At 36.1% G+C, this 27,027-nt stretch overlaps 1 protein-coding gene across 1 annotated transcript in view; it reads left to right on the top strand.

The window, feature by feature from the left end:
- Nucleotides 1–14,066, top strand: part of LOC123635776 (protein argonaute-3) — a 95,113-nt gene extending 81,047 nt beyond the window's left edge. The window contains exons 16-20 of the mRNA XM_045548277.1: nt 1,104–1,298; nt 2,469–2,603; nt 5,792–5,893; nt 12,520–12,719; nt 13,239–14,066. Of these exons, the coding sequence (XP_045404233.1) occupies nt 1,104–1,298; nt 2,469–2,603; nt 5,792–5,893; nt 12,520–12,719; nt 13,239–13,347 (741 nt within the window). The 3' untranslated portion in view covers nt 13,348–14,066. The remainder of the gene's footprint in view (nt 1–1,103; nt 1,299–2,468; nt 2,604–5,791; nt 5,894–12,519; nt 12,720–13,238) is intronic.
- The last annotated feature ends 12,961 nt before the right edge of the window (nt 14,067–27,027 follow it).

Genomic DNA, 27,027 nt, shown 5'->3' with positions numbered 1-27,027 from the left:
TACCAAATACCCACTTTCTTTTATGGTTAGCAGAAGTCTTATAAATAGCATTTATTACTTGATTGTTTTTGCTATATGGCTTCTACTCCCAAGAACTTAGAGAGTAGTGTGAGAAACAAATATAAATAATAAATGTCACATAATATAATAGGTACTACCATGATGGTAAGGTAAATTAAAATTTAGATTACACAAACCTGGTATGTTTTGGGAATGTTGAGAAATACAGGGAATTAGAATGTAGTCTAGCAGGCTGTGCAACTAGTAAGCTTTAGTAAGGCATTTTGTGCTATCAGAAGGTTTTGGATTTATTCTTTAGTAGTGAGATATCTTTCAAGAGAAAGAAATGGTCATAGTTCCATTTTTGAAGCATCACTTTGGTATAGACCACCCTGGAAGAAGGAAAGTCTGGAGGGAGACTAACCAACCTAGGCTCCGATCAGAATGATGTTATAAGTTCATGCTTTGAGGTTTTTCTCTCCTCCAAAGACATATCAATATTAAACAAGACACAGAAAGAGGAAATTAAGATAGCTAGTCTCAAAACCAAGATTAACTTCTCTGAGGACCAGATACAGAACACAGATACATCACAATAAGACTGAGAATAGATTCAGGCCTCTGGTCTAGGATACTGCAGTAAGAGACGGAAAATTCTGATTTTAAAATTTATGAAGCATAACAGTTCTAACATGATACTAAAGTCTTAAGTATGGCTTATGAGATGGGTTGCTAAAGTGGAAGAGATACAAAGAGAAATCAGTGGTTTGAATTGGTCAACTTTTTTACTTATTTCCTTTCTCTTATTCTCTTTATGCACCTTTTTTTTTTATCTTTTTCTTTCCTCACTAATCTTTAATTCTACCAACAACACATAGAATCTAATTGTTAAATATAAAGTTCAGCCTACTTATAGGAAAATATTAATAGTTTTTGACCCTATACGAGTCTTTTATTCTGTTCTTCACTGGGAATTACCTCTTTTTATTACTCTCAAAGTAAACAGTGATAAACAGTAAGGTTATAGTAAAATTAAAATGTAAATGAAATCCGTGTAGTTTTAATTATCCTAATTTCTTTTTTCTTTACTTTGCCCAACCTAGGTTGTAGGTAGTATGGATGCCCACCCAAGCAGATACTGTGCCACAGTAAGAGTTCAGAGACCCCGGCAGGAGATCATTCAGGACTTGGCCTCTATGGTCCGGGAACTTCTCATTCAGTTTTATAAGTCAACTCGGTTCAAACCTACTCGTATCATCTTTTACCGGGATGGTGTTTCAGAAGGACAGTTTAGGCAGGTTGGTTGCCTAAAATCTCATCAGACTATGGATAAATCAGATACTGTGTTTGTGGTATGGTGTCTATTCCTAGTTAAAAGCCTTAAGTTGATAGTTTCCAAGATCAAAATTTGATGCTTCATGAGATTTTTCCTTCTCCCTCCCCCCTTCTTAGAGACAGGGTCTTGCTCTGCTGTCCAGGCTGGAATGCAGTGGTGTGATCATAGCCACTGCCGCCTCGAACTCCTGGGCTCAGGTGATCCTCCTGCCTCAGCCTCCAAGTAGCTAGGACTACAGGCACATGCCACCATGCCTGGATAATTTTTTTATTTTTTGTAGAGATGCAGTCTTGCTGTGTTGCCCAGGCTGGTCTCGAATTCCTGGCCTCAAGCGATCCTCCTATCTCAGTCTCCCAAAGTGCTAGGATTACAGGCATGAACTGCCACACCCGGTCTTTTTGGGCTTTTTTTCTTTTTTTTTTTTTTTTTCATTTTATTTTATTTTTTTTGAGACAGAGTCTCACTCTGTTGCCCAGACTAGAGTGCCGTGGCATCAGCCTAGCTCACAGCAACTTCAAACTCCTGGGCTCAAGCAATCCCTCTGCCTCAGCCTCCCGAGTAGCTGGGACTACAGGCATGTGCCACCATGCCCGGCTAGCTTTTTCTATATATTTTTAATTGTCCAGCTAGTTTCTTTCTATTTTTAGTAGAGACAGGGTCTTGCTCTTGCTCAGGCTGGTCTCGAACTCCTGAACTGAAACGATCCTCCCACCTCGGCCTCCCAGAGTGCTAGGATTACAGGCATGAGCCACTGTGCCCGGCCCTCTTTGGGTTTTTGAAAAGAATTATTATTCTCTGGTTTGGGAGTTACAAGTTTCATATGTATCTATTAAAGCAAGTTTGTTAATTTGATTACTCAAATCTTCTGTATCTCAGCCTGGATTTTCTCTTTTTAAGTGTTCATTATGGATGTGTAAGCCTCAATTGCTAAGACTATGCTCTGATGATAGTTAAAATGGAATAGAGAAGTATAGTTATTATAGCTGTAGAGTGATGAAATTAAGAAATCCTGCAACTAAATCATTATCTTACTTTGAAAGATACATCTTACTTACATCTTACTTTGAAATATGTAAAAGCAAATAGCTGACTATATTGAGTCTTTCCATTTCATTTTCTCTCCACTTCATAGGTATTATATTATGAACTACTAGCAATTCGAGAAGCCTGCATCAGTTTGGAGAAAGACTATCAACCTGGAATAACCTACATTGTAGTTCAGAAGAGACATCACACTCGATTATTTTGTGCTGATAGGACAGAAAGGGTAATCTCACATCTGTTATAATGATATTTAAAAGCCAAGTTTATCCAACATAGTTCATAGAACACTTTACAAGGACCCTCTGCCAACAATAGTGTTTCTAATATGTAGTAGCAGATCTCAACAATTAGATTATATAAGTATAGAAGCATCAGAACAGGATAATTATTACTCTTTAGCTTTCTAGAATTTCTGTAACGCTCCAAATGTTGAAAATCCCATTCTGCTTTTTTGTGGTAAAGAAACTCATAGTTTTAAAATTGTTCTCCCTTCTACTCGTAGTTTCCTTGTATGTTCAGGGAAAAAAGGTACATTGTCTTTTTAAAATATCTTTTAAAAATTAGGTTTTTTAAAATAGTGGAAGTTCGTACAAACTAACTTTTATACCATGCTTCCTTTAAAAATCACAGAATTATTTTCTGCATTTTATAATGTGAATATATATTTTTATAATTAGAAAGGAAAGGAAAATATAAATACCTAGAGAAATGTGTTGTCTTATGGGTGTACAGCATAGGCAAGTGTAGCGATCTTGCTGTCATTTTCAGTGCCCTGATCCCATCTACCCCCATTATGCAAATCTTGGAGCAGAGAAATCTGAGAGTAACAAGTGTCAGTGTCCCCTTGATAGAAAGAGCAGTGTCTTGTCTTTGGCATATATACTCATTGTGTACCTGTGGGCAAGCAACTTACATCTCTGTGCCTGTTTCCTTCTCAGTAAGATTGGATAGTATTAAGATCTACCTTGTTTGGCTTGTTGGGAGAATTAAATAAAATATGTAATGTACTTAAAACAGTGCTTGTCACATACTAAGTACTCAATAAAGGTTAGCTAGTTGTAGGGTGGTGGTGATAGTGGCAGTAATAGAGAAGAAGAAATATTAATAGCAGACGTTGTTCTAAGTATTGTTTATAAGTTTAATTGATTTAATCCTCAAAAACAACACTGAGATAGTTATTATTATTATCATCTCATCTTGTTCATGAGGAAGTTGGCACACAGAGGTTAAATAACCTCTCAAGGTTACAAAGCTAGTAATTAGTAGAGGAAGTACTCAAACCCAGGCAATCTAGCTCCAAAGTGCTCTTAACCACTATGCTATACCACCTTTCTAATAGCAAGAGTAATAGTTTCCTTATGACCTCCGGATTGTTAAAGGCCTTTGCCCCCAAATTACTACATGTGTTTCTATACCTAGAAAACCAATGCTTTCTTCAAAAGTAAGATTAGGAAAACATAAGTTAGATTTAGTGATTTAATATCTGCTATTTAGTTGTGCCACTCATTTGTTTGCTTTTCTTTCACCTTTGCTCTAAATACTGCTACCAATAATAGATGGGAGATGATTACAGATGAGGAAACAGAGGTACAACAAAGTAAAATACCATGCCTTACACAACTACCACTTGTTGGCAGCATTCTGCTGTCTGTCTAAATAGAGTACAACTTTTTGTTTGTATTAATTAGATTTATGTGTTGATAATTTATTAGAGTTAAGATTTTTTTAAGACTAGGCATAATTGAGTAGATTATGAACTGTTTTCTTTGTTTTGTGCTTGGCAAAAGCTAACAGCTATAATTCAAGCTATTACCTGATAGCAGTCCATTACATGGCAGAAATAATGTCTGAGTCAGTAAAATAGTTTCTGACTTGCTACCCTTGTAAACCTAGACTTACAGTTAATGATTTTAAATGTATTGGGGATAAGGAGGTGAAGGTAGGTATAATAAGAATTTTTAAGTGTCTTATTGGGAGCTTTGCATCATCCGGAATTTTGAATCATTTTAGTGACATCATCTCCACTCAGAAAATCATGGTGTCTGTTCTCTTCCAAGATGTTGAAACTGATAGTATGAAATAAAAGGAATAGGGCCTTTGCAGTCATTTCATTGTTTTAATCCCAGTTCTGTCCTTTATTGTGCACTGTTGGGCAAATTATTTTATAATCCTGAGTCTTAGTTTCCCTCAACAAATGGGAATAATACCTAACTTGCAGGATTGTTACCAAAATTTAGAAATAATGTATTTACGCCAGGCGCGGTGGCTCACGCCTGTAATCCTAGCATTCTGGGAGGCCGAGGCAGGAGGATCGCTCGAGGTCAGGAGTTTGAGACCAGCCTGAGCAATAGCGAGACCCTATCTCTACTAAAATTAGAAAGAAAGGCCGGGCGCGGTGGCTCACGCCTATAATCCCAGCACTCTGGGAGGCCGAGGCGGGCGGATTGTTTGGGCTCAGGAGTTCGAGACCAGCCTGAGCAAGAGCGAGAGACCCTGTCTCTACTAAAAAATAGAAAGAAATTATATGGACAGCTAAAGATATATATACAAAAATTGGCCGGGCATGGTGGCGCATGCCTATAGTCCCAGCTACTCAGGAGGCTGAGGCAGGAGGATTGCTTGAGCCCAGGAATTTGAGGTTGCTGTGAGCTAGGCTGGTGCCATGGCACTCTAGCCTGGGCAACAGAGTGAGACTCTGTATCAAAAAAAAAAAAAGAAAGAAAGAAAGAAAGAAATTATCTGGACAACTAAAAATCTCTGTAGAAAAAAATTAGCCGGGCATGGTGGTGCATGCCTGTAGTCCCAGCTACTCAGGAGGCTGAGGCAGAAGGATTGCTTGAGCCCAGGAGTTGGAGGTTGCTGTGAGCTGGGCTGACACCACGGCATTGTAGCCTGGGCAACGGAGCGAGACTCTGTCTCAACAAAAAAAAAAGAAAGAATGTATTTAAAGTGCCTGACTTATAAATGGTTAACAAATGGTGACTACTAATGTTATTTATCATTAACATTCTTTCTCTGTAAACATACAGTTTTTCTCCAAGAAAAATGCTAAATTTCATAAATTACACATTCATGAGTACCCGTCATACACAGGTACCATAAATTGGGAACACGTAAAGTTAACTTAAAATTTTTTCTTTTAATTTCTTCCACCCACATTCGGATCAACTACCACCTAAGCAATAGTGGAGATTATATAATGCTTTGTTATTTACCAACACTCACTTTCAGCAACATTTGAGAATTGGAAACAGGACCTGCATAAGGTCTGCTCTTAATGACTGCGTAAGTAATACTTCAGGTATTACATGGGAAACATGGGATCAGCCTGTATATTTATATATTTTTTGAAAGTGCTTTCAGATGAAATTTTTACCTTTCTCTTGTTTGTTTAAACTTTAACAAATCTAGGTTGGAAGAAGTGGCAATATCCCAGCTGGAACAACAGTTGATACAGACATTACACACCCATATGAGTTTGATTTTTACCTCTGTAGCCATGCTGGAATACAGGTAAGTGAACATTTTGGGTAAAATATTTTAATTCAAGAACTTCCATTCTTAGGTATATTTTTTAAATCTCAGAAAAAGGAGAAAGAAATACTCTTCTCTGTTTCCACATGAACAGATGAAACTTTCAGTAAATAACTTTTTTGTTGTCTTGAGAGGAGCTTAGGGGCTTATTTTTATGAAAATACCAGAATATAAGTAATTTAACAGAATGAATCTCCCCAAAATGGGCCCTTAATTTAACCTAAAACTTTAAAATGAAGAAATTAAGAAGGAAATTTTAAAATTTCTTGAAATAAATTAAAACAGAAACACAGCATACCAAAATCCATGGGATACAGCAAAAGCAGTAGTAAGAGGGAAGTTTATACCAGGAAACCCCTACATCAAAAAAGTAGAAAGATTTCAAGTAAACAACCAAACAATGCATCATAAGAAACTAGAAAAGCAAGAACAAACCAAACCCCAAATTAGTAGAAGGAAAGAAATAATAAAGGCTAGAGAGGAAATAAATGAAATTGAGACTTAAAAAAAAATACAAAAGATCAATGAAATGAAATGGAAATTTGGTTTTTTGAAAAGATAAAATTGACAAACCTTTAGCTAGATTAACCAAGAAAAAAGACAAAAGACCCAAATAAATAAAATCAGAAACTAATAAGGAGACATTACAACTGATACCACAAAAATACAAAGGATCATTAGAGATTATTACAAACAACTACATGCCAGCAAATTGGAAAACCTAGTGGAAATGCATAAATTCCTGGACATGTACAGTCTACCAAGATTGAACCAAGAAGAAATAGAAAGCCTAAACAGATCAGTTACGAATAACAAGATTGAATCTGTAATAAAAATCTCCTGTCAAAGCAAAGCCCAGGACCCAATGGCTTCATTGCTGAATTCTACCAAACATTTAAAGAACTAATACCAGTTCTTCTCAAACTCTTCCAGATAATTGAAGAGGAGGGAATTCTTCCAAACTCATTCTCCAAAGCTGGTATATTAGCCTCATAACAAAGTAGACAAGGACACACACACACAAAAATAAACTATAGGCCAATAGCCCTAATGAACATAGACATAAAAATCCTTAACAAAATACTAGCAAACTGAATCCAGTGGCAAATTTAAAAGATCACTCACCATGATCAAGTGGGATTCAACCTGGGGATGGTTCAACATATGGAAATCAATAAATGTACACCAGGTACGGTGGCTCACACCTGTAGTCCCAGCTACAAGGGAGGCTGAGGCAAAAGAATTATTTGAGCCCAGGAGTTCGAGGCAGCAGTGAGTGATGGTCATGCCACTGCACTCCAGCCTGGTTGACACAGTGAGACACTGTCTCTAAAAATAAGGCCGAGGCGGGTGGATTGCTCGAGGTCAGGAGTTTGAGACCAGCCTGAGCAAGAGCGAGACCCCGTCTCTACTAAAAAAAATAGAAATTATCTGGCCAACTAAAATATATATAGAAAAGATTAGCCAGGCATGGTGGCGCATGCCTGTAGTCCCAGCTACTCGGGAGGCTGAGGCAGTAGGATCGCTTAAGCCCAGGAGTTTGAGGTTGCTGTGAGCTAGGCTGATGCCACAGCACTCACTCTAGCCAGGGCAGCAAAGTGACACTCTGTCTCAAAAATAAATAAATAAATAAATTTTAAAATACACATGGTTAGAACAAAGGACAAAAACCATATGATCATCTCAATAGATGTAGAAAAAGCATTTAATAAAATTGAACATCCCAGGCCAGGCGCGGTGGCTCACACCTGTAATCCTAGCACTCTGGGAGGCCGAGGCTGGTGGATTGCTTGAGGTCAGGAGTTCGAGACCAGCCTGAACAAGAGTGAGACCCTGTTTCTACTAAAAAATAGAAAGAAATGATTTGGACAGCTAAAATTATATATATAGAAAAAAATTAGCTGGACATGGTGGCACATGCCTGTAGTCCCAGCTACTCGGGAGGCTGAGGCAGAAGGATTGCTTAAGCCCAGGAGTTTGAGGTTGCTGTGAGCTTGATGCCATGGCACTCTAGCCTGGGCAACAGAGCAAGACTCTGTCTCAAAAAAAAAAAATGGAACTTCCCTTCATGATAAAAACTCTCAACAAATTACGTATAGAAGGAAAGGCCATAAATGACAAACCTATAGCCAACAGCACACTGGATGGGAAAAAGCTGAAAGCTTTTCCTCTTAACATCTGGAACAAGACAAGCGTGTCCACTTTCACCTCTTTTATTCAACATAGTACTAGAAGTCCTAGCCAGAGCAATTAGAAAAGAGAAAGAAATAAAGAGGATCCAACTTGGAAAGGAGAAAGTCAAATTGTCCCTGTTTTCAGACAACCTGATCTTATAAATAGAAAACCCTAAATACTTCACCAAAAAACTCTTAAAACTGATAAATTCAGTAAAGTTGCAGAATACAAAATCAACATACAAAAATTAGTAGTGTTTCTTTTTTTTTTTAATTTTTTTCACCTACACCATGAGCTAGAGAAAATTAGTATTTCTGTACACCAACAATAAGCTAGCAGAAATAGAAGTCAAGGAAGCAATGTCATTTATAGTAGCTACCAAGAAAAACCCTAGGAATAAACTTAACCAAGGAGGTGAAAGATCTCTACAGAGAAAACTATAATGGGGAGAAGGGGGCAAGGGCAAATATGTAACCTAAACTTTAGTACCCCTATAATATGCTGAAATAAAAAAAATTTATAAAAAAAAAAGAAAGAAAACTATAAAGCACTGATGAAAGAAATTGAAGAGGTCACAAAAAAATGGAAAGATATCCCATGTTCTTCTCTTCATGAAATGAAAGAATTAATATTGTGAAAATACCATACTACCAAAAGCAATCTTCAGATTCAGTGTAATTCCTGTCAAAATACCAATGACATTCTTCACAGAAATAGAAAAAACAATCCTAAAATATGTATGGAATCGCAAAAAAGAAAACCCAAATAGCCAAAGCAATTTCAAGCAAAAAGAACAAAGAGGCATCACACTACCAGACTTCAAAAGATACTACATAGCTATAGTAACCAAAACAGCATGGTGCTGGCATAAAACAGACGCACAAACCAATGGAATAGAATAAAGAACCCAGATATAAATCCATGTATTTACAGCCAACTGATTTTCAACAAAAGGTGCCAAGAACATTCATTGGGGAAGGGACAGTCTCTTCAATAAATGGTGTTGGAAAAACTGAATATTCATATGGAGAAAATGAAACTAGATTCCTGTTTCTCAACATATATAAAAATCAACCCAGGGCAGGCATGGTGGCTCATGCCTCTAATCCCAGCATTTAAGGAGGCTGAGGCAGGAGGACTGCTTGAGGCCAGGAGTTTGAGACCAACCTGGGCACAATAGCAAGACCCCCATCTCTACAAAAATATTTTAAAATTTAGCCAGACATGGTGGTACACACCTGTAGTCCCAGCTACTTGGAAGGCTGAGGCAGGAAGATCACTAGAGCCCAGGAATTCTTGGTTAAAATGGGCTATGATCGTGCTACTACACTCCAGCCTGGGCAACAGAAAAACCAGAGCCCCAAAACTATGAAACTACTAGAAGAAAACATAGGGGAAATTCTTCAGGACATTGGTCTAGGCAAAGATTTTATTGAAAAGACCTCAAACCAATCAATAGTGTGAAGAGACAACCTACAGAGTGGGAGAAAATGTTTGCAAACTATTGATTTGACAGGTGATTAATAGACAGGATATACAAGGAACTCAACAGGAAAAAGACAAATAAATTGATTTAAAAATGGACAAATAAGCTGAATAGACATCTTTCAAAAGAAGACATACAGATTACTAACAGGTTTATGAAAAAATGTTCAGTATCACTAATCAAGGAAATGCAAATCAAAACCACAGTGAGGCTGGCCACAGTGGCTCACACCTGTTATCCTGTTATCCTAGCACTTTGGGAGGCTGAGGCAGGAGGATTGCTTTTGGCCAGGAGTTTAAGACCAGCCTGAGTAAGAGCAAGACCCTGTCTCTACAAAAAATAGAAAAATTAGCCAGGCATGGTGGCATGCATCTGTCATGTCAACTACTTGGGAGGCTGAGACAGGAGGATCACTTGAGCTCAGGAGTTTGAGGTTGCAGTGAGCTATGATGACATCACTGCATTCTAGCCCAGGTGACAGAGCAAGACCCTATCTTAAAAAAAAGAAAAAAAAAACATAATGAGATATCATCTCACCCCAGTTCAAATGGCTATTATCAAAAAGACAAAGAATAGCAAATGCTGGTGAGGATGCAGAGAAAGGGAAACTGTTATACACTGTTGGTGGTAATGTCCATTAGTACAGCCATTATGGAAAACAGTGTAGAGATTCCTCAAAAAAAACTAAAAATAGAACTACTGTATGATCCAGAAATCCCACTACTGGGTATATTTCCAAAGGAAAAGAAATTAGTATGTCAAAAGAGATATTTGCACTTCCATGTTTATGCAGCACTATTCACAATAGCCAAGATATGAAAACAATCTAAGTGTCCATCAATAGATGAATGAATAAAGAAAATGTGGTATATATAATGGAATACTGTCCAGCCATAAAAAAGAATGAAATCCTGTCATTCACAGCAACACAGATGAGCCTAGAGGACATTAAGTGAAATAAGCTAGTTACAGAAAGATAAATACTTAATGATCTCATTCATACGTGGAAGCTATAAAAGTTGGTCTCCTAGAAGTAAAGACTAGAATAATAGTTCCTAGAGGTGGGGAAGGGTATGAGGGGAGGGGGGATAGCCAAAGGTTGGTTAACAGATACAAAGTTACATTCAGATAGGAGGAATAAGTTCTAGTATTCTATAGTACCGTAGGGTGACTATAACAAATTATTATATATTTTCGGAAGCTAAAAGAGCAGATTTGGAATTTTCCCAGCACAAAAAAATGATAAATATTTGAGGTGATGTGCTATTTACCCTAATTTGATCACTATACATCATACACATTTATCAGTATATCACACTATATCACATAAATGTGTATAATTATTTTAATTAAAAATAATAAAAGCCATAAAAAGTTGATAGTACCTTCCAGGGATAAAACCTATGTGACTAGAGTACATGTATTAACCTAATACATGTACTAATTTTCCTAATTTTCCTCCATATTTCCTAAGGAACTCTACTACTGTGGCTTTTTTTTTTTTTTTTTTTTTAAGACAGGGTTTGGCTCTGTTGCCTAGGCTAGAGTACAGTGGCATCATCATAGCTCACTGCAACCTCAAATTCCTGGGCTCAAGTGATCCTCCTACCTCAGCCTCTCAAAGTGATAGGATTACAGGCATGAGCCACCACACCTGGCCTACTGTGACTTTTTAATAAATATCACAGAGGAGAAAAGAAAAGATTATCTGTTCAAATAAGTTTTGGAAATGCTATTCAACAGGTTTTTTATTCTAGAACTTTTGGAGACTGTTGATATGCAAATGGTCATTATGAATCTTCAAGATAGGAATATTTCTCCAGCATATCTAACCAGAAACTTTAGGGAACAGTTTTCCTTTGGGACACTAATTTGAAACTTCTGCTCTAGTGAGCAAATAACCAGAATATTTCACAGTGAGTAAAGACTGTTCTTTACATATCTTCCCAGCTTTATTTGAATTTTCAAACTTCTCTGAGATCAAAATAGGAGTCCTGTTTTTTACCAGCTAAAATTAAAAACCCTAGTCATTTCTAACCATATATATTGGTTGTTTTGTTTTTGTTTTTGTTTTTGTTTTGAGATGGGGTCTCACTCTGTCATCTGGGCTAGAGTGTAGTGGCGAGATGATAGCTCACTGCAATCTCAAACTCCTGGGCTCAAGTGATCTTCCTCAGCCTCCCAAGTAGCTAGGACTACAGGCACATACCACCATGCCCAGATAATTTTTTTTATTTTTTGTAGAGATGGGATCTCACTGTGTTGCCCAGACTGGTTTCTAACTCCTGGCCTCAAGTTACCTCCTTCCTCAGCCTCCCAAAGTGCTAGAATTATAGGCATGAGCCACCTAGCCTGACTGAAGTTTTTTCTAATCACTACTTTTAACTTTACCAGTAACAGATCCTTTAACAACATACTGGCCAAATTCCATAACTTCTTAACACTTTTAGTTATTTTACTAGTGTTTATAGTTCAGTCCCATTCCCCAACTCCCGATTATATTTTGAGGTAAAATTCCCATGCAGTCTTAAAATATTTGGCCCTTTGTGCCTGGTTTATTTCACTTAGCATAATGTCTTCAAGGTTCATCCATGTTGTAGTATGTGTTAAAATTTTCTTTTTCCGGCTGAATAATATTCCACTGTGTGTATATACCATATTTTGTTTATCCACTCATCCATGGAGGGACACTTGAGTTACTTCCCTTTTTTGGTTATTATGCATAATGCTGCTTTGAACATAGACTCCTTTTAGGTATCTGTTTGAGTCCCTGCTTTCACTCCTTTTCAGTACATAAACAATCAACTAAATTTTTTAATTGATTATTGAAATAGAATATGTTTTACTAATGTAAAAAGCTATTTTTTACATAACTTAGTCTGTGCTGAATATATATTTTAAAGTTTAAAGATCAACAGAATATGCCATTGCCTTCTCTGTATAGGGTACCAGCCGTCCTTCACACTATCATGTTTTATGGGATGATAACTGCTTTACTGCAGATGAACTTCAGCTGCTAACTTACCAGCTCTGCCACACTTACGTACGCTGTACACGATCTGTGTCTATACCTGCACCAGCGTATTACGCTCACCTGGTAGCATTCAGAGCCAGATATCATCTCGTGGACAAAGAACATGACAGGTAATATAAAAGCATAACAAATGTAGATTCTCACCCAAATATGGTCTGCATATTAGAATTTTCTTGGGAAATTTCTTTAAGCATTTCCCTGTAAGTATGTGCCTGTTTGCCACTTAGAATTAAAGTTTCACAAGTTATTAGAGGAGTCAGTGATCTGTATGAAAAGTGATAATAGTCAGAACTGACTGCCCAAGAAGGTTTTCTATTGAAATATGCTATCTAGGCTCAGTAATAGAATGATATAGTGATTTGTTTGCCAAATTAATTCAAAGGAGAGGTTATTGGTAATAATAAAAGTGATACATCTATAAAGACAAAATGATATCATGTCTGGAATTTGCTTCAGAATTAACCCTTGGGAGGTTAGAGAAGTAAAACGAAATTTGCCTTGAGTTAGTTCATTATGCCAGTCTCTATATTTTAATATTTTTGAAATTTTCTACAAGAAAGAATATTTTTCAGAATTATTACATCAGAATAGAATGTTTGTTTTTGTCTTCATTTCCACTTCTCTTACAGTGCTGAAGGAAGTCACGTTTCAGGACAAAGCAACGGGCGAGATCCACAAGCTCTTGCCAAGGCTGTACAGATTCACCAAGATACCTTACGCACAATGTACTTTGCTTAAAAAGTCTAAGTATAGTCTCTGAGGGGAAGAACTGAAAGATGAATCAACATACAACGTATGTTTCCAGTGGAGTCAGTTAAGTAGGGATACCTCTAGCCATACAGAAATCAACACTGTGTGGGGGCCAGGGTCTGATCCTTATGTTGATACAAGGAAGATTGTTTACTTCATCAAGGAACACAGCATAATTATGCAATATGAAACCAGCCAACTGCTTTTTGTGCGGTCTCCTGTAGGAAGTATCGCAGTTGTTTTGTTTTCATTTCTTGTAGTCTAACCCTTTTAATGCCTTTACCTCAAGTTGCTTGGCAGCACAACTATCTTTGCAAAAAAAGTAAAGAAAAAGTAAATGATGGTTTAAAAAATACACGCCTACATGAATAATCAAAGTGATTGTTCACAAATAAGTGTGCAAAAAAATTAATGTGCATTCATATATTCTTGTAAAAGGTGTCTGTATTTTTTAAATATATACATGCATACTTCATATGCATATATATCTGATCTGGATTGATAATAGATATATATGTGTCTGTGTATATATTTTATACTTCATTCCATTGGGGAACTTTCTTTCCCTTTTAATCTCCCCTCACTGCCACCTTTATTTCTCTCTCTACCTCCCTTGCCTTCATCACCTACATTTTTCTCCTAATGCTACCAGTGACATTCAGATGTTCATATAACTGGTTCATTTGAATGTGAAACATGACAAACTAGATTTCTACTTTTATTTTGCACACCCTGCTTCTGTCTCCTATCTCATACACAATTCTGAGTCCTCAACTCTTGATATTGCTGTCTTAACAAACAAAATTATTTTATATGTATATAAACACATACACACACACATATATATATGTTTTGGTGAGAGTGTGTGTCTGCCCCCTCCCGCTCTGAACATACATTGGCCATTTGTGCAGTGTGTACATAAGCAGTAGCAACTTTTTCTTTAGTGAGTTTGTTAAAGCTGCTATAAATATAAAACCTTGTCAGAAGTTGTAACTCTTTCTCTCTGATAAGTGATATACATTCTAAAGTCTTCTGTTTCTATAGATTATACATGGAAATCCCTTAAAGCTTTTATAAAGGGTAAATATTTTAAGATTGGAACTCTGTAGGGTTGAGGCCTCTGAAATTGGGTGGAGAAAGAAGGGAGTGCAGAGGATTTTTTTGTTTTGTTTTTTGATAGCTTACTTGCTGCCTCTCATACCTTAATGTGATTTTCATATATATATTTTTATATATATGTATGTGTGTATATATAAACATATATGTATGTGTTTTGAAGTATAGCTTCCTTTTCTTTTATATTTATTAGAATAGTGCTTTAATAATTATAGAACCGTATTGGCAACATCTTTTATAGAAATATAATCATGTTTATTTTAAGAACTGACAACTTGTTTTTGCTCTTTTAGTGCAATAAGCAATTTCAAAGGAAAGTTGTGTCTGCTTGACATCTGTACCACAGATAATAGGAGGAACAGGCACCTCCATAATTTTAAAAGGGCAAAGTAATACAGCCTTAATTTTAGAAGGAAAGTTTTGTAATTTTCATTTTTAAAGCATATCTTTTAAAAATAATAAAATGAAGAAAGTGAAATTTCATAAACTTTGAATTAAGAAATGATAGTGAACAGCTTAAGATTTAGAAGATATTTAAATTCTTTGAAAATAGATCATGTTTATTGAGGAACCATACTGGCTAGGTTCCCATTTTCATTTATAGGAATATGTAAGATGATTTTAGAAAACATTTTTTGCTAATTTATCAACAGTGTAACTTTCCTTTTAAAATTAAGGTGATAGTGACAAAGGAAGTTAGGACTTTGATTATTTTAAATGAATAAATCACTGAAATGTGGGGAAAGTTTTTATTGATTTCACTTTAAGATACTAAAAAGTACTATAAAGCTGTCAAAACCGAGTTTATCAGTAACATTGGATTCAGGGGAGCTTTGCACTTTGTAACTCATGAAAATTGCATTTTGACTTTTTTTTTTTTTTTTTTGCACTGGTTCAGAGTATAGATACTACAGATTGTTTCCAGTGGGCATTGTTGTTAGCCTTCCAGAATTCCATCTGCACATGAATACTAATGGATTTAGATCTTTAGTTTCTCTTTTACCTGTAATCCACTATTATTGCCAATTTACTGTATTTTGAGCCTAAGATCTGAGCCCATGTCCTCCAACAGGCATGAAATCTTTTGTCCCTCTGCCAGAAAACTAAGAAAGTACTGTATTTTGTATGTTTATTATTTTGAAGTATCTGAAATGCAATTTACAACACTGTTTCAAAGAGCTTTACAAAAAGTAATATTTATATAGTATATACATTTTTTTCTCCCAGTCTTCTCCCCTCTCCTCCAAAAGAATTTTCTATAAAATTTGTTTTCTTTAACACTGAAATTACACTGAATATAGTCAGTGGGCAAGACAAAAAAAAATAGTATATCCCAGATATACTTGCTTATTATGAATAAGGCATCTACCTTTATCCATGGGAGCTGCACAGGTTCATGCCGGAAACATTAGGGAACAACTGCAGATACCCTTTCCCTGTTTACTCCTTTACCTAATTGTTAGTTGCCTAGTCTCACATGTGCTAGAGTGAAGCCCTTAATTTAAATCTATTTGGAAGGATTTTTTTAAGAAGAAAAATATTTTTTCTAAAATACAGGCCAGGTATAGTGGCTCACGCCTGTAATCCTAATGCTTTGGGAGGCCAAGGTGAGAGGATTGCTTGAGGCCAGGAGTTTGAGACCCTGTCTCTACAAACATAAATAAATGAATTAGCTGGCATGGTGGCATGTGCCTGTAGTCCTAGCTACTTGGGAAACTGAGGCAGGAAGATCACTTGAACCCCAGAATTCAAGGTTATAGTGAGCTATGATCAAGCTACTGCACTCAAGCTTGGGTGACACAGTGAGACCCTGTCTCTAAAAAGATAAAATAATAAAATATAAAGCTTTACTTTTTGCCTGATTTCTTTAGAGTGCACTTACATGTTCAACATTGCTATTTTAAGGTTGATTAATGTGGAAGAATATATATAGTATATATCTATTTTGTTTATTAAAATATTGGTATATAGAACTTAATTACAAGAAACTGTGCTTAGAATTTTAAGATAAAAGGCTAAGTGACAATTACTTCTTGAAATTTGTTCTAATTATTACTGCACTTCTAGTGTAGGATTTCTAATATCTTTTTTATTTTAAAAAAAAAATGTTTTTGACCTTTCTACTCCTGCCCTTGCTCACTAACTATATCATGAAAGCTAAATTTTGGTCTGCAGTTTTCTATGATGTATCTTGCAAGAATGACTTTAAAGGCCGGGCGCCGTGGCTCACGCCTGTAATCCTAGCACTCTGGGAGGCCAAGGCAGGAGGATCGCTCGAGGTCAGGAGTTTGAGACCAGCCTGAGCAAGAGTGAGACCCTGTCTCTATTAAAAATAGAAAGAAATTATCGGCCGGGCACGGTGGCTCACGTCTGTAATCCTAGCACTCTGGGAGGCCGAGGCGGGCGGATCCTTTGAACTCAGGAGTTCGAGACTAGCCTGAGCAAGAACGAGACCCCGTCTCTACTAAAAAAATACAAAGAAATTAGCTGAACAACTGAAAATATATAGAAAAAAAATTAGCCAGGCATGGTGGCACATGCCTATAATCCCAGCTACTCGGGAGGCTAAGGCAGGAGGATCACTTGAGCCCAGGAGTTTGAGGTTGCTGTGAGCTGATGCCACAGCACTCTAGCCCGGGCAACAGAGTGAGACTCTATCTCAAAAAAAGAAAGAAAGAAAGAAAGAAATTATCTGGACAACTGAAAATACATATAGAAAAAATTAGCCAGGCATGATGGTGCATGCTTGTAGTCCCAGCTATTTGGGAGGCTGAGGCAGGAGGATCGCTTGAGCCCAGGAGTGTGAGGTTGCTGTGAGCTAGGCTGATGCCACAGCACTCTAGCCAGGGTGACAGAGTGAGACTCTGTCTCAAAAAAAAAAAAAAAAAAAAAAAATGACTTTAAAATGTCATTCCCAGCAACTAGTATAATTGATTTTCATATGAAGAAGAGTTGGGAGTTTAATGTATATTCTTGATGGCAACTTTGTCTGTAAAGTGCAGATACATGTTACTATATTACAGTACCAAATTACTGGCATTGAGGACCATACATTTATAATATTGTAGCTGCTATATTTATTTAGGTAGAGTCTCACGGTTACTGCACTAATCAATGAGATGAGCAGGATTCAAGGCTAGTGTTAGACCCCTGTTTTTTCTAAATAAGAATAAGGACATGAAATATCTAGGTAACAAAGGGTGCTGCCATTTTAGTTTCAATTTAATATCAGGATATTCTTTGTTTTAGAAATGTAGGTCTTGACTTATAGTTTTGAAAAGGGTACCTCAACCTTCTTAGTACTGGTTTTTGGCACATTTTCACAGAAATACAGGTGCCCTTTCTCTTTTTCTTAATAGTTACCTTTTAACGAGTTTCTTGGAAAAACTATTCTTCTGTGGAAATATTCCTGTTTATAACCTATTAATGTATTTCTCTTCCTAGAAATCAGTCTAGAAGGGATTCCAGCAAGATTGTACTGAGTGTTTTGGAGAGTACTTTATAAAGATTCATCTCTACCTTCCGGCATAGGGCCTTCCAGCCTTCTAACGACCTGTTACTATAATAGTTTTCCAGGCTAGGTTCTCTATGACCCAACACTGCCTAATGTTTGCTTGTATGCGCTCTAATGGATTTTAGTATGACAGACCTCCCAACAGACTTAGAGTCATGACAGACTTAAGGTATGTCTAGGGAAATAAAAGCTGAGTTGCCATTCAGTTAAGAATGGCTGGCAGAAGATGTCAGTGTTAAAGGAACCAGAAGCAGTGAGAGTGCCAGTAATAGGTCTGAAGTATTTAGATAGATTACAGACTAGGAATTAGAGAGCATTCCTTATTCAAGGAATTTGGTCTGTTCAGAGGCTGACATGAATTTGGCAAGGGCAGTGATTCTTATGAAATTCAAGAAGCAGACCACTTGGATACAGCTAGAATATTTTGTAGTCTTCCCATTTCACACTTGATATTAATGTTTTGCCAAGAGGTTTAGCTGACAACTTTGCAAAATTTTCGCTCAGTATCATTAAACCTGAGTTAAATGTTTGTTTAACTCATCCTCTTAAGATGTTCTCCTGTTGAAGAGACAAGTTGCCCTTAACGGTAACTTGCTACTTAAATTACCTCTTATGAGTTAGTAAAGCTGCACAAAGACATCATTAGTCTGGCATCTTTATTTTGGCTTTCTTATCAGTATGAAGTGTTAGTCCTTTTCATTCTTGTTGAGAATTTATGAATGTCTTGAAGCTTCCATACTAATGGTTAGGAGGCTTTACATCAAGTGGGGCCTTCCTGAGTGCTAGCATAACCCTGATTTAGAGTCTTCGTTTTCCTATTTCTTTCCCATTTTGTCATATAATGCACTTTGTGATTCTATAGGAGTCAAAAAATAAGCCAAGAATAGATATGTAAAAATCAGTACAGAAATCAGAAAGTGAGACTTTTCTCCAAAAAAATCTTTTTTATAAAAATTTCTGTTTATGGTAAGAACGTTTTTGATCAGTGACAATGTTAGGAGTGATAAATGTGATTAGTGAATGCCAGGCTGAGTCCCAGGAAGGGCAGAGGGGGAATATATATATTAATGTAAGTATGTATATGTCTCACAAAGGGAAAAACTGTTTTGACTTTTTTCCTGCTTTTAAAAATAGTACACTTAAGTTCATAATTTTCCATGTCAGTTAGCATAATTTTTTTAACTAAGATACAATGGTCAGGGCTTGCACTAATAATATCAAATGCTAGTTGAAATTTATTTTACTTTACCCATCAAAAATAGTACTCTAGAGTTTTATATCATTGATTAAATCTCAAGAATCTTTTTGTTCTTAAAGTATGGAAGTTAAAGATCTTAATTTGAATTAAAGTTAGAAGGATGATAAATTTCATACTGAGGGTTCAGATTTACCAATGAGAAACCTGTCAAAGTATCAGGTAACAAATAGTGTGACAAAATTAGAATCCTGTCAGATTATCTGTCCAGCCACTGGGCTCCCTTCCTTTTTGAAACCAATGTCTGAAGTAACCAAAATCTGATGTTGTATCTATGTTAGGGTCTCAGTAAAACAAAGATGTTCTTCAGGGTAGACTCTGAATTAAATTTTTAAATCATTTTTTAAAGTGAGGCGGTTCTTAGAAAGTGCCTTTTCAGAAGATGGTGCTGTAGATTTTTATTTTTCAAATAGTATAAGGCTAAAAATTTTAAAGATAAATTATTTTAGAACTTCAAGAATGTGACAGTTTCATATAAATGATATTATTCGTTGTCCTGCATCTGGTCCAAGAGAACCAAGAAAAGCTTTTATGCAGTAAAGTGTCTAGGTAAATGCTCACCAAATTTATTTTTATAAATTTAAAAAGAAAATTTTTAAACAGAATTAACCCCTTTAATCCTCAACTGTGTTAAAATTAATCTATAATGCACATAAGACAGCAAATCTGCTTAGCTTTTAACAAGATTAAGAATAAAGTAGCAGCCAGGTGTGGTGGCTCATGCCTGTAATCCTAGCATTCTGGGAGGCAGAGGTGAGAGGATCGCTCGAGGTCAGGAGTTTGAGACCAGCCTAGCAAGAGCAAGACCCCGTCTCTACTAAAAATAGAAAGAAATTATCTGGACAGCTAAAATATATATACAGAAAAAATTAGCCGGGCATGGTGGCGCATGCCTGTAGTCCCAGCTACTCGGGAGGCTGAGGCAGTAGGATTGCTTGAGCCTGGGAGTTTGAGGTTGCTGTGAGCTAGGCTGACACCACAGCACTCTAGCCTGGGCAACAGAGTGAGACTCTGTCTCAAAAAATAAATAAATAAAGTAGCAAATACCCAAAGGGAAAGATAACTTGATAATTGCAGGAATTATGTCATAGACTACTTTTTTTCAGCATAGATTGACCCTTTTGTAAGGTTGTAAAGGCAACCTTTTCTAATTAATCATTATTAAGGAGGACTGCTTATAAAGGGAAAGCCAAGTCATCATTCAGATCAGCTTAAGAGAGAAAGCAAAATGATGATATTACTATCTTTAGGGAAATTTTCTTTTTTAGACACCAAGAAATATTTTAAATGATTTCTTCTTTTTTCTAGGGTGGGAGAACTATGAAAAATGATGACAAAGCATTTAAAAGGGCATGATCAGTTAATTTGAAACACAATATACAAAACTGGGCTTTATCACATACTTGGGAGATAAAATTTTTTAAAGAAACACAACAAAGTCAGGCTTTGGAGGAAATAAGCAGAAGAAAGGAAAATAGCAAGGTCCTTCATACTTATTGGAAATTTAGTAATCTACCAGAAAACAATTCTGCCCTGTACTAGGAAGCAGTAAACAGCAGTAAATGATCACCTGACTAGTTCTTGCTTCTGAATTTGGTGAGCATTCCTTCAGAAAAGACTAAAAATAAACAAAAAAGACCACACCTCAATAACCTTGTATGCTGCATTATATAATAATGATAGTAAAATTATACTGATTGTTTGGAGTGTACCGTGTCTGTTTGCAAATATACATGCACATTAAACTTTTTCATTTTTTGTAATGTCTTAATAGCAATTATGACTTTATTTTTGTTAAGATTAATTTTTCTATTGTGATGTTTATATTTATTGGCAATTCATGTGCAACTTTTATATTTTGCTTAGATGTTGGTTATAAGGTATTTTATTTTTATAGATATTTCTAGCTTTTCTTCTTTCTTTGTAATATTAGCAAAGATTAAAATGGAGTGTTAATACACCAACCAAACTACTAATTCCATAAAGTCTAGGGTTTGAGTGTTTACCAATAAACCATTATTGCTGTTTTCTAACTTAGAATATTTAATGTTGCTTATATTATGGGCATTAAGATAGTCTTTAGACAGATTTCTACATGTGGATGGGAGGTGGGACTTCCCTATAAATTAGATCTTTTTTTTTTTTTCTTTTAGTAGCAAACTAACTCTAACAGATAAGATTTATTTTACCTGATCGCAGTTTTCGGGAAACCTGTCAAATAAATTTATTAATACATTTCCTTTTTTAACTTTTGATACATTGAAGCTGCTTAAATGACCACATTGTTCAGCATTAGGATTATGAATCCATTTTTATAGGCCTGGAAAACAAATAACAAATGGTCTAGAACTCATAGATAATTGACTTTGAAGTGAAATTTTCCCCCCATAATTATATGGAAGATTTATTAGTTTGATCTTTTCCGTAGCATACTTTTAAAGTGATTCAACCTCTGAGTATCAGCAAAGAAATCAAGTTTAAGTGGCTAGGGAAGCCAGGCGCGGTGGCTCACGCCTATAATCCTAGCACTCTGGGAGGCTAAGGTGGGAGGATCACTTGAGGTCAGGAGTTTGAGATCAGCCTAAGTAAGAGCAAGACCTCGTCTCTACTAAAAATAGAAATAATTAGCCGGGAACTACTAAAAATAGAAAAAATTAGCCAGGTATGGTGGTGCTCACCTGTAGTCCCAGCTACTTGGGAGGTTGAGGCAAGAGGATTGCTTGAATCCAGGAGTCTGAGGTTGCTGTGAGCTAGGCTGATCCCATGGCACTCTAGCCCAGGCAACAGAGCAAGACTCTGTCTAAAAAAAAAAAAGTAGCTAGGGAGAGCCAAGGATAAAAACTGATTAATAGAGTATTTTAGCTAATTAAAAATTTAAGTAGTATTTATGAGTATGAATTAATTGGAAGGCAGTAAAAAGTATGATTATAGAATATTAATGTCAAGCATATATAGTCACTTCAGTTTCCTTGTGACTAGATTTAGATTATATTGGCATATTAACTTTTAATAAAAGTACATAAAAGTATATTCCCTTAAGAAGGTAAAATATTTCCATTATAGTTTTACACTATGAATTTGCTTGGTAAGGAATTTTTTTTCAATAAGAAATTAAAAGATAAACTTTATCACTTACTCTGACTTTTAAATTCTAAATTATTGGCACTCAATATATGATGTTTTACTGTAGTATATTCTATTCTTCCACTGAGAGGGAGGGAAATGGGAAAGTTTCAAATAATTATAAATGGGAAAATTTTATTTTTATAGTATGTAAATTTTACAGTTTAAAATGAATCAGCATGTGATTTCATATAGACATTAGCCATTTCATTTCTTTCTGCATTTTTGCGGGTTATATTAGTTTGCTTTATAATATACTATTCTTAGTTACTTCCTTCACTGCCACATCAAGTACTAATTGAAGATTGGTACTCTGATTATAGGAATTTGTTACTACTAAGTAGAAATTAGATATGGTTCAAGCAGTCAGATACATTTTTGCTGCAAATATATGTCCCCTTTTTAAGGATATTTATTGTGCTTATAACCTTAACAGTTTTATTCATTATATTTCAACATGTCCTAGGTTGACAGGCATATAATTCTTGAAGACCAAGGCTGCCTCTAGTCCTGTGTTTTCTTTTTTCCTTCTGAAAGTTCTTAGGAACCTGACATATAGAACTTATTTTGCTGTTTTAACTAATTGGCTCCACAAATCCTCTTGCCTGGCATTGGTACCACATTACCACAGTGAAGTACTTGATGGCTTGTTCATGTTGAGTCCACCTCTTCAGAAAGGAATATTTGTGCAGTAAATGATAGGTCATCCCAAAAAAGAACTGTCATGAACAGTCTTATGAGTAGAAAACAGATAGGAGTGTTGGGCATTAGAGCTTTGCTTTTTTGGTTTTATTCTTTCCAGAAATTGACTGTGTGCACATCTGTAATTTTATGTTTGAATTTTGAGGCTATACCTGAGACTAGAGAGGGAGTTTAATAGTCTGTTTAAGAACCAAAGAAGGAAAAACTCTTTCGCAAAAATTTTGCATATTTGTCTCTTTCTCTATATAAGAATCTGTGGAAACAGGAAGTCTTTGTAAAGAAATGGACTAATGGGATTGTGAGAATATAGTGAGGGGAAATGAGGATAAAGTTCCTTTGCTGGGATCCTTAGTCAGAAACCTTACAATTGTTTAATAATTGCAGAGTTCTCACAACCGTGTAGTCAAAAGAGCAACTGTTGCTATTTGAACCTACAGAAGAGACCTAAGAAGAGTGCCTCTGTAATCTAAATTTAAATGATGTTGTCCCAGACCCAAAGCTGCATCTATTCTCGGTAAATTAGAGAAGTCGTAGAAGTTGCTTCTGAATAGAAATTAAACAAAGTATTTATCCTCAAATAGAGCCGTGGCATTGCTTTCAACATAGCTTCTCCAGTTTTCCCCTTTACATAGAAAACACCAAGCAGGGCCTTCCCAGACTTTAGACAGTCCAGCCTGGTTAATAATGGATACAATTTGGTCCCACAGAATTTAACAAGAGGAAGATTTGATTTTGGTAACAACAGACTTGATCACAATAGTAATTAATCACAAATATCTCCCTGTTTCACAGAGAATGATCTCTTATTATTGATGATGACCCTACAAATGTACATGTGTCCTTTTTCTAACTCAAAAACCAGGAAGTAATCACTAACTGAAATCTTCTAGTAGTTTGTCCCTACAAGATTTTTAAAAAATTTTCCAGGAACTTTCTCATTTCTTATCCCAGGTTACAAACCCTTTCCTCTCTAAAAAAGAAAGAAAAGAAAATGACTTAGAGGCAGTTTATTTAGAATTCTATGGGTAAGGCTGGGCGCTGTGGCTCACGCCTGTAATCCCAGCACTCTGGGAGGCGGAGGCTGGAGGATCACTTGAGGTCAGGAATTCGAGGCCAGCCTGGGCAAGAGCAAGACCTGGTCTCTACTAAAAATAGAAAAAATTAGCTGGACATGATGGCACATGCCTGTAGTCCAGCTACCTGGGAGGCTGAGGCAGAAGGATCACTTGAGCCCAGGAGTTTGAGGTTGCTGTGAGCTAGGCTGATGCCATGACATTCTAGCATGGGCAACAGAGCAAGACTCTGTCTAAAAAAAAGAAAAAGAATTCTGTGGGTAAATAATAAGAGTCTTTAAAATACTTAGGAATGGAGGATCACATGCCACAAATTAATATAGCTTGATTGAGAAAAATATTTTAGCATATTTTTCATGTTTGTGTTCTAAAGTTTGTTTCCTTTGACATACCATTCTCTGATTTACTTGAGTGCCACTATTCTTGTTATATAATCAGTGTTTTATGCCATTTATGAATCATGCAGTTCTTCTCTGACCCCCTATACACAGATAAAAACATAAACACACACACTTAAAAACAAAAGAGAGGAGGGGTAAAACAAAAAAGCGATAATGAGAATCATTACAATGTAACTTTAATCAATAAAAATAAAAAGAAACTCTAACTCAGTTAAGTGAGAATTAAGATTGAAATTTTAGCCAGGCACTGTGGCTCATGCCTGTAATCCCAGCACTTTGGGAGCCTGAAGTGGGAGGATCCTTTGAGCTCAGGAGTTCAAGATCAGCTGGGCAACATAGCAAGCCCATCTCTGCAAAAAAAAATTTAAAAATTAGCCAGGTGAGCTATGATTGCACCACTATACTCCAGCCTGGGTGACACAGCAAGACCCTGTCTCTAAAAAGAAAAAAATAAGTGTTAATGTTGCAGGTATTATCTCTAGCCATAGAACTTTTTGCTAGCTATAGAATGCTAATGTGAACAGAATATATATCAGGAATATGATGTATTATAGAAAAGTGATAAATTTATTCTTGAAAGTATGCCAGGTGTGGTGGTATGCGCCTGTAGTCTCAGTTACTGGGGAAGCTGAGGCAGAAAAAAAATTATTTTTTTAATTCAACCCATTTTGTAGTCAAACTGGAGCTATAAGGAGAAGGCAAAAGGTGTTTTTAAATGCAGGAACTTTTAAAAGGTCCCAACTGGAAAAAGACTATTGAGAACTTACTGCCTTTGAGAGTAGGAAAGGGCTCTAGAACATGAGCCAGAGACTTGGAGTTTAGTCTAGCTCTACCATGGTTTTGCTCTGTGTCCTTAGGCAATGTCCTTGATCGCTGTGTGCCTCATTTCCCTTTTAAACAATAGTGATAATACCTGCCCTCACCTACCTCACTAAACTGTAAGAATAAGATAATGTTTGTGAAAGTGAGTTCTGCAAAGGAAAAGCTATTCAGAAATTCAGGGTAATGGAATAGTGTTATATGAAGGATTTGGTTTCAGTTTGCATCTGGAAAAAATGTCAATTAGCATAGATCATTTTATGAAACAGGTATAAGAGAAACATAGGCCTTATCATGGTATGGTGTTCACTTACAAGCTTATCCTGCAGTATTTTTCTTTATAATAATCCTTGGCAAAAGCATAACTTTTCAAAAACCAAACTCCTTTTAGTGGTGCTATGGCAGCTGCAATTGTATTTTTGAGTTAGATTAATGTGAAACCACCAGATACTTAGAAATTAACTTCGCCTTTTGCCTTCAGGCACTTTTGCTACATGATGGCATTACAGGCCGTTGTACAACCAGAGTTATCCTCTTGTTTCTTGGCAAATTTTTGGTACCTTTCTTTGAAGTAGAGGGTTAGGTTTTAAGAAGGAAAGTGAGCTTATTTCACCCATTGCTTTGCAGAATTAAACTTTGCTTTACTTTAGAAATTCCAGTCATCATATACTTGTAAAAGTTAAAATATAGTGAAAGTTTTTTCTTCATGTTAATTCAATTCTGGGCACCTGCAGGTCTGACCTAGTTATCTTCATGGATCATGGCAGGACCTTACATTTCAACTGGATTATACATTTCCGTGGGGGGAGGGGATTCCCTTACTAGGAAATTACAAAGGAAACACCACTGCAGGGGGTATAAGTAATTCCGTGCTGCAACAGACAAGATTTTTTTTTAAAGAAAAAAGGATGCATTTTAGATACACAAGGTATGGGTGCATTCAACATTCACTTTTATCTCTCTAGATGCTGACTTCCCCTTGTTGCAGGCAGTTGGGCTTTTCCAACTCATTGCTAACAAAGGTGCATTAGTTTCATAGGACAGTGAGAATTTCAATTATTGAAAATGAAAAATTGGGGCAATTCATGCTTGAAAATGAACAAAAAAATCAACTTTGTGCAGTAAAATAGCTAACACTGGTAATTCAGGAATACTTATAAACAAGTTTTGCTGTAATGTGTAGCTTTAATGTCTCTTTTCAGTTATGGACCCATAAAAGTATTAGTGTATCTTGTGAATAAAGGTCATTCTTGTGGACTGGTATATGGACGCATTCATAGGCCATGGGAAGCAGTGGTGTGTGTATGTGTGTATATATAAATATGTTATGTTTATAACACTGTGTGTTACTTAAGTTTATATAGAAAAAATAATGTTTCTTTAGTGTATGGGGACTAAAATTGTAATACTATCATTCCAGCATAATCTGACCATTCACTCTAGAATTTGTGTTATATTTCTACTATACACAATGCACACAAATGTACACCCCTAAAGCATTGCTAACTGCTCCCACTTTAGGTAATTGCTGCTTTTTTTAAAAACCCTACGTAATGGAGGAAGAAATAGCATTCTTTTTAAAAGGGGCTTTTCTGAAGAATAAAATGTAAATATAGGATATGTGGGGAGGGTAGGGCCACCTGTAAAATGTCCTGTGAATGGACA

The sequence above is a fragment of the Lemur catta genome, chromosome 3, assembly GCF_020740605.2.
Source record: "Lemur catta isolate mLemCat1 chromosome 3, mLemCat1.pri, whole genome shotgun sequence".
Lineage (NCBI taxonomy): Eukaryota > Metazoa > Chordata > Mammalia > Primates > Lemuridae > Lemur > Lemur catta.
Note: the sequence above shows the minus strand (reverse complement) of the source record. Positions and strands in the feature narration are given on the sequence as shown.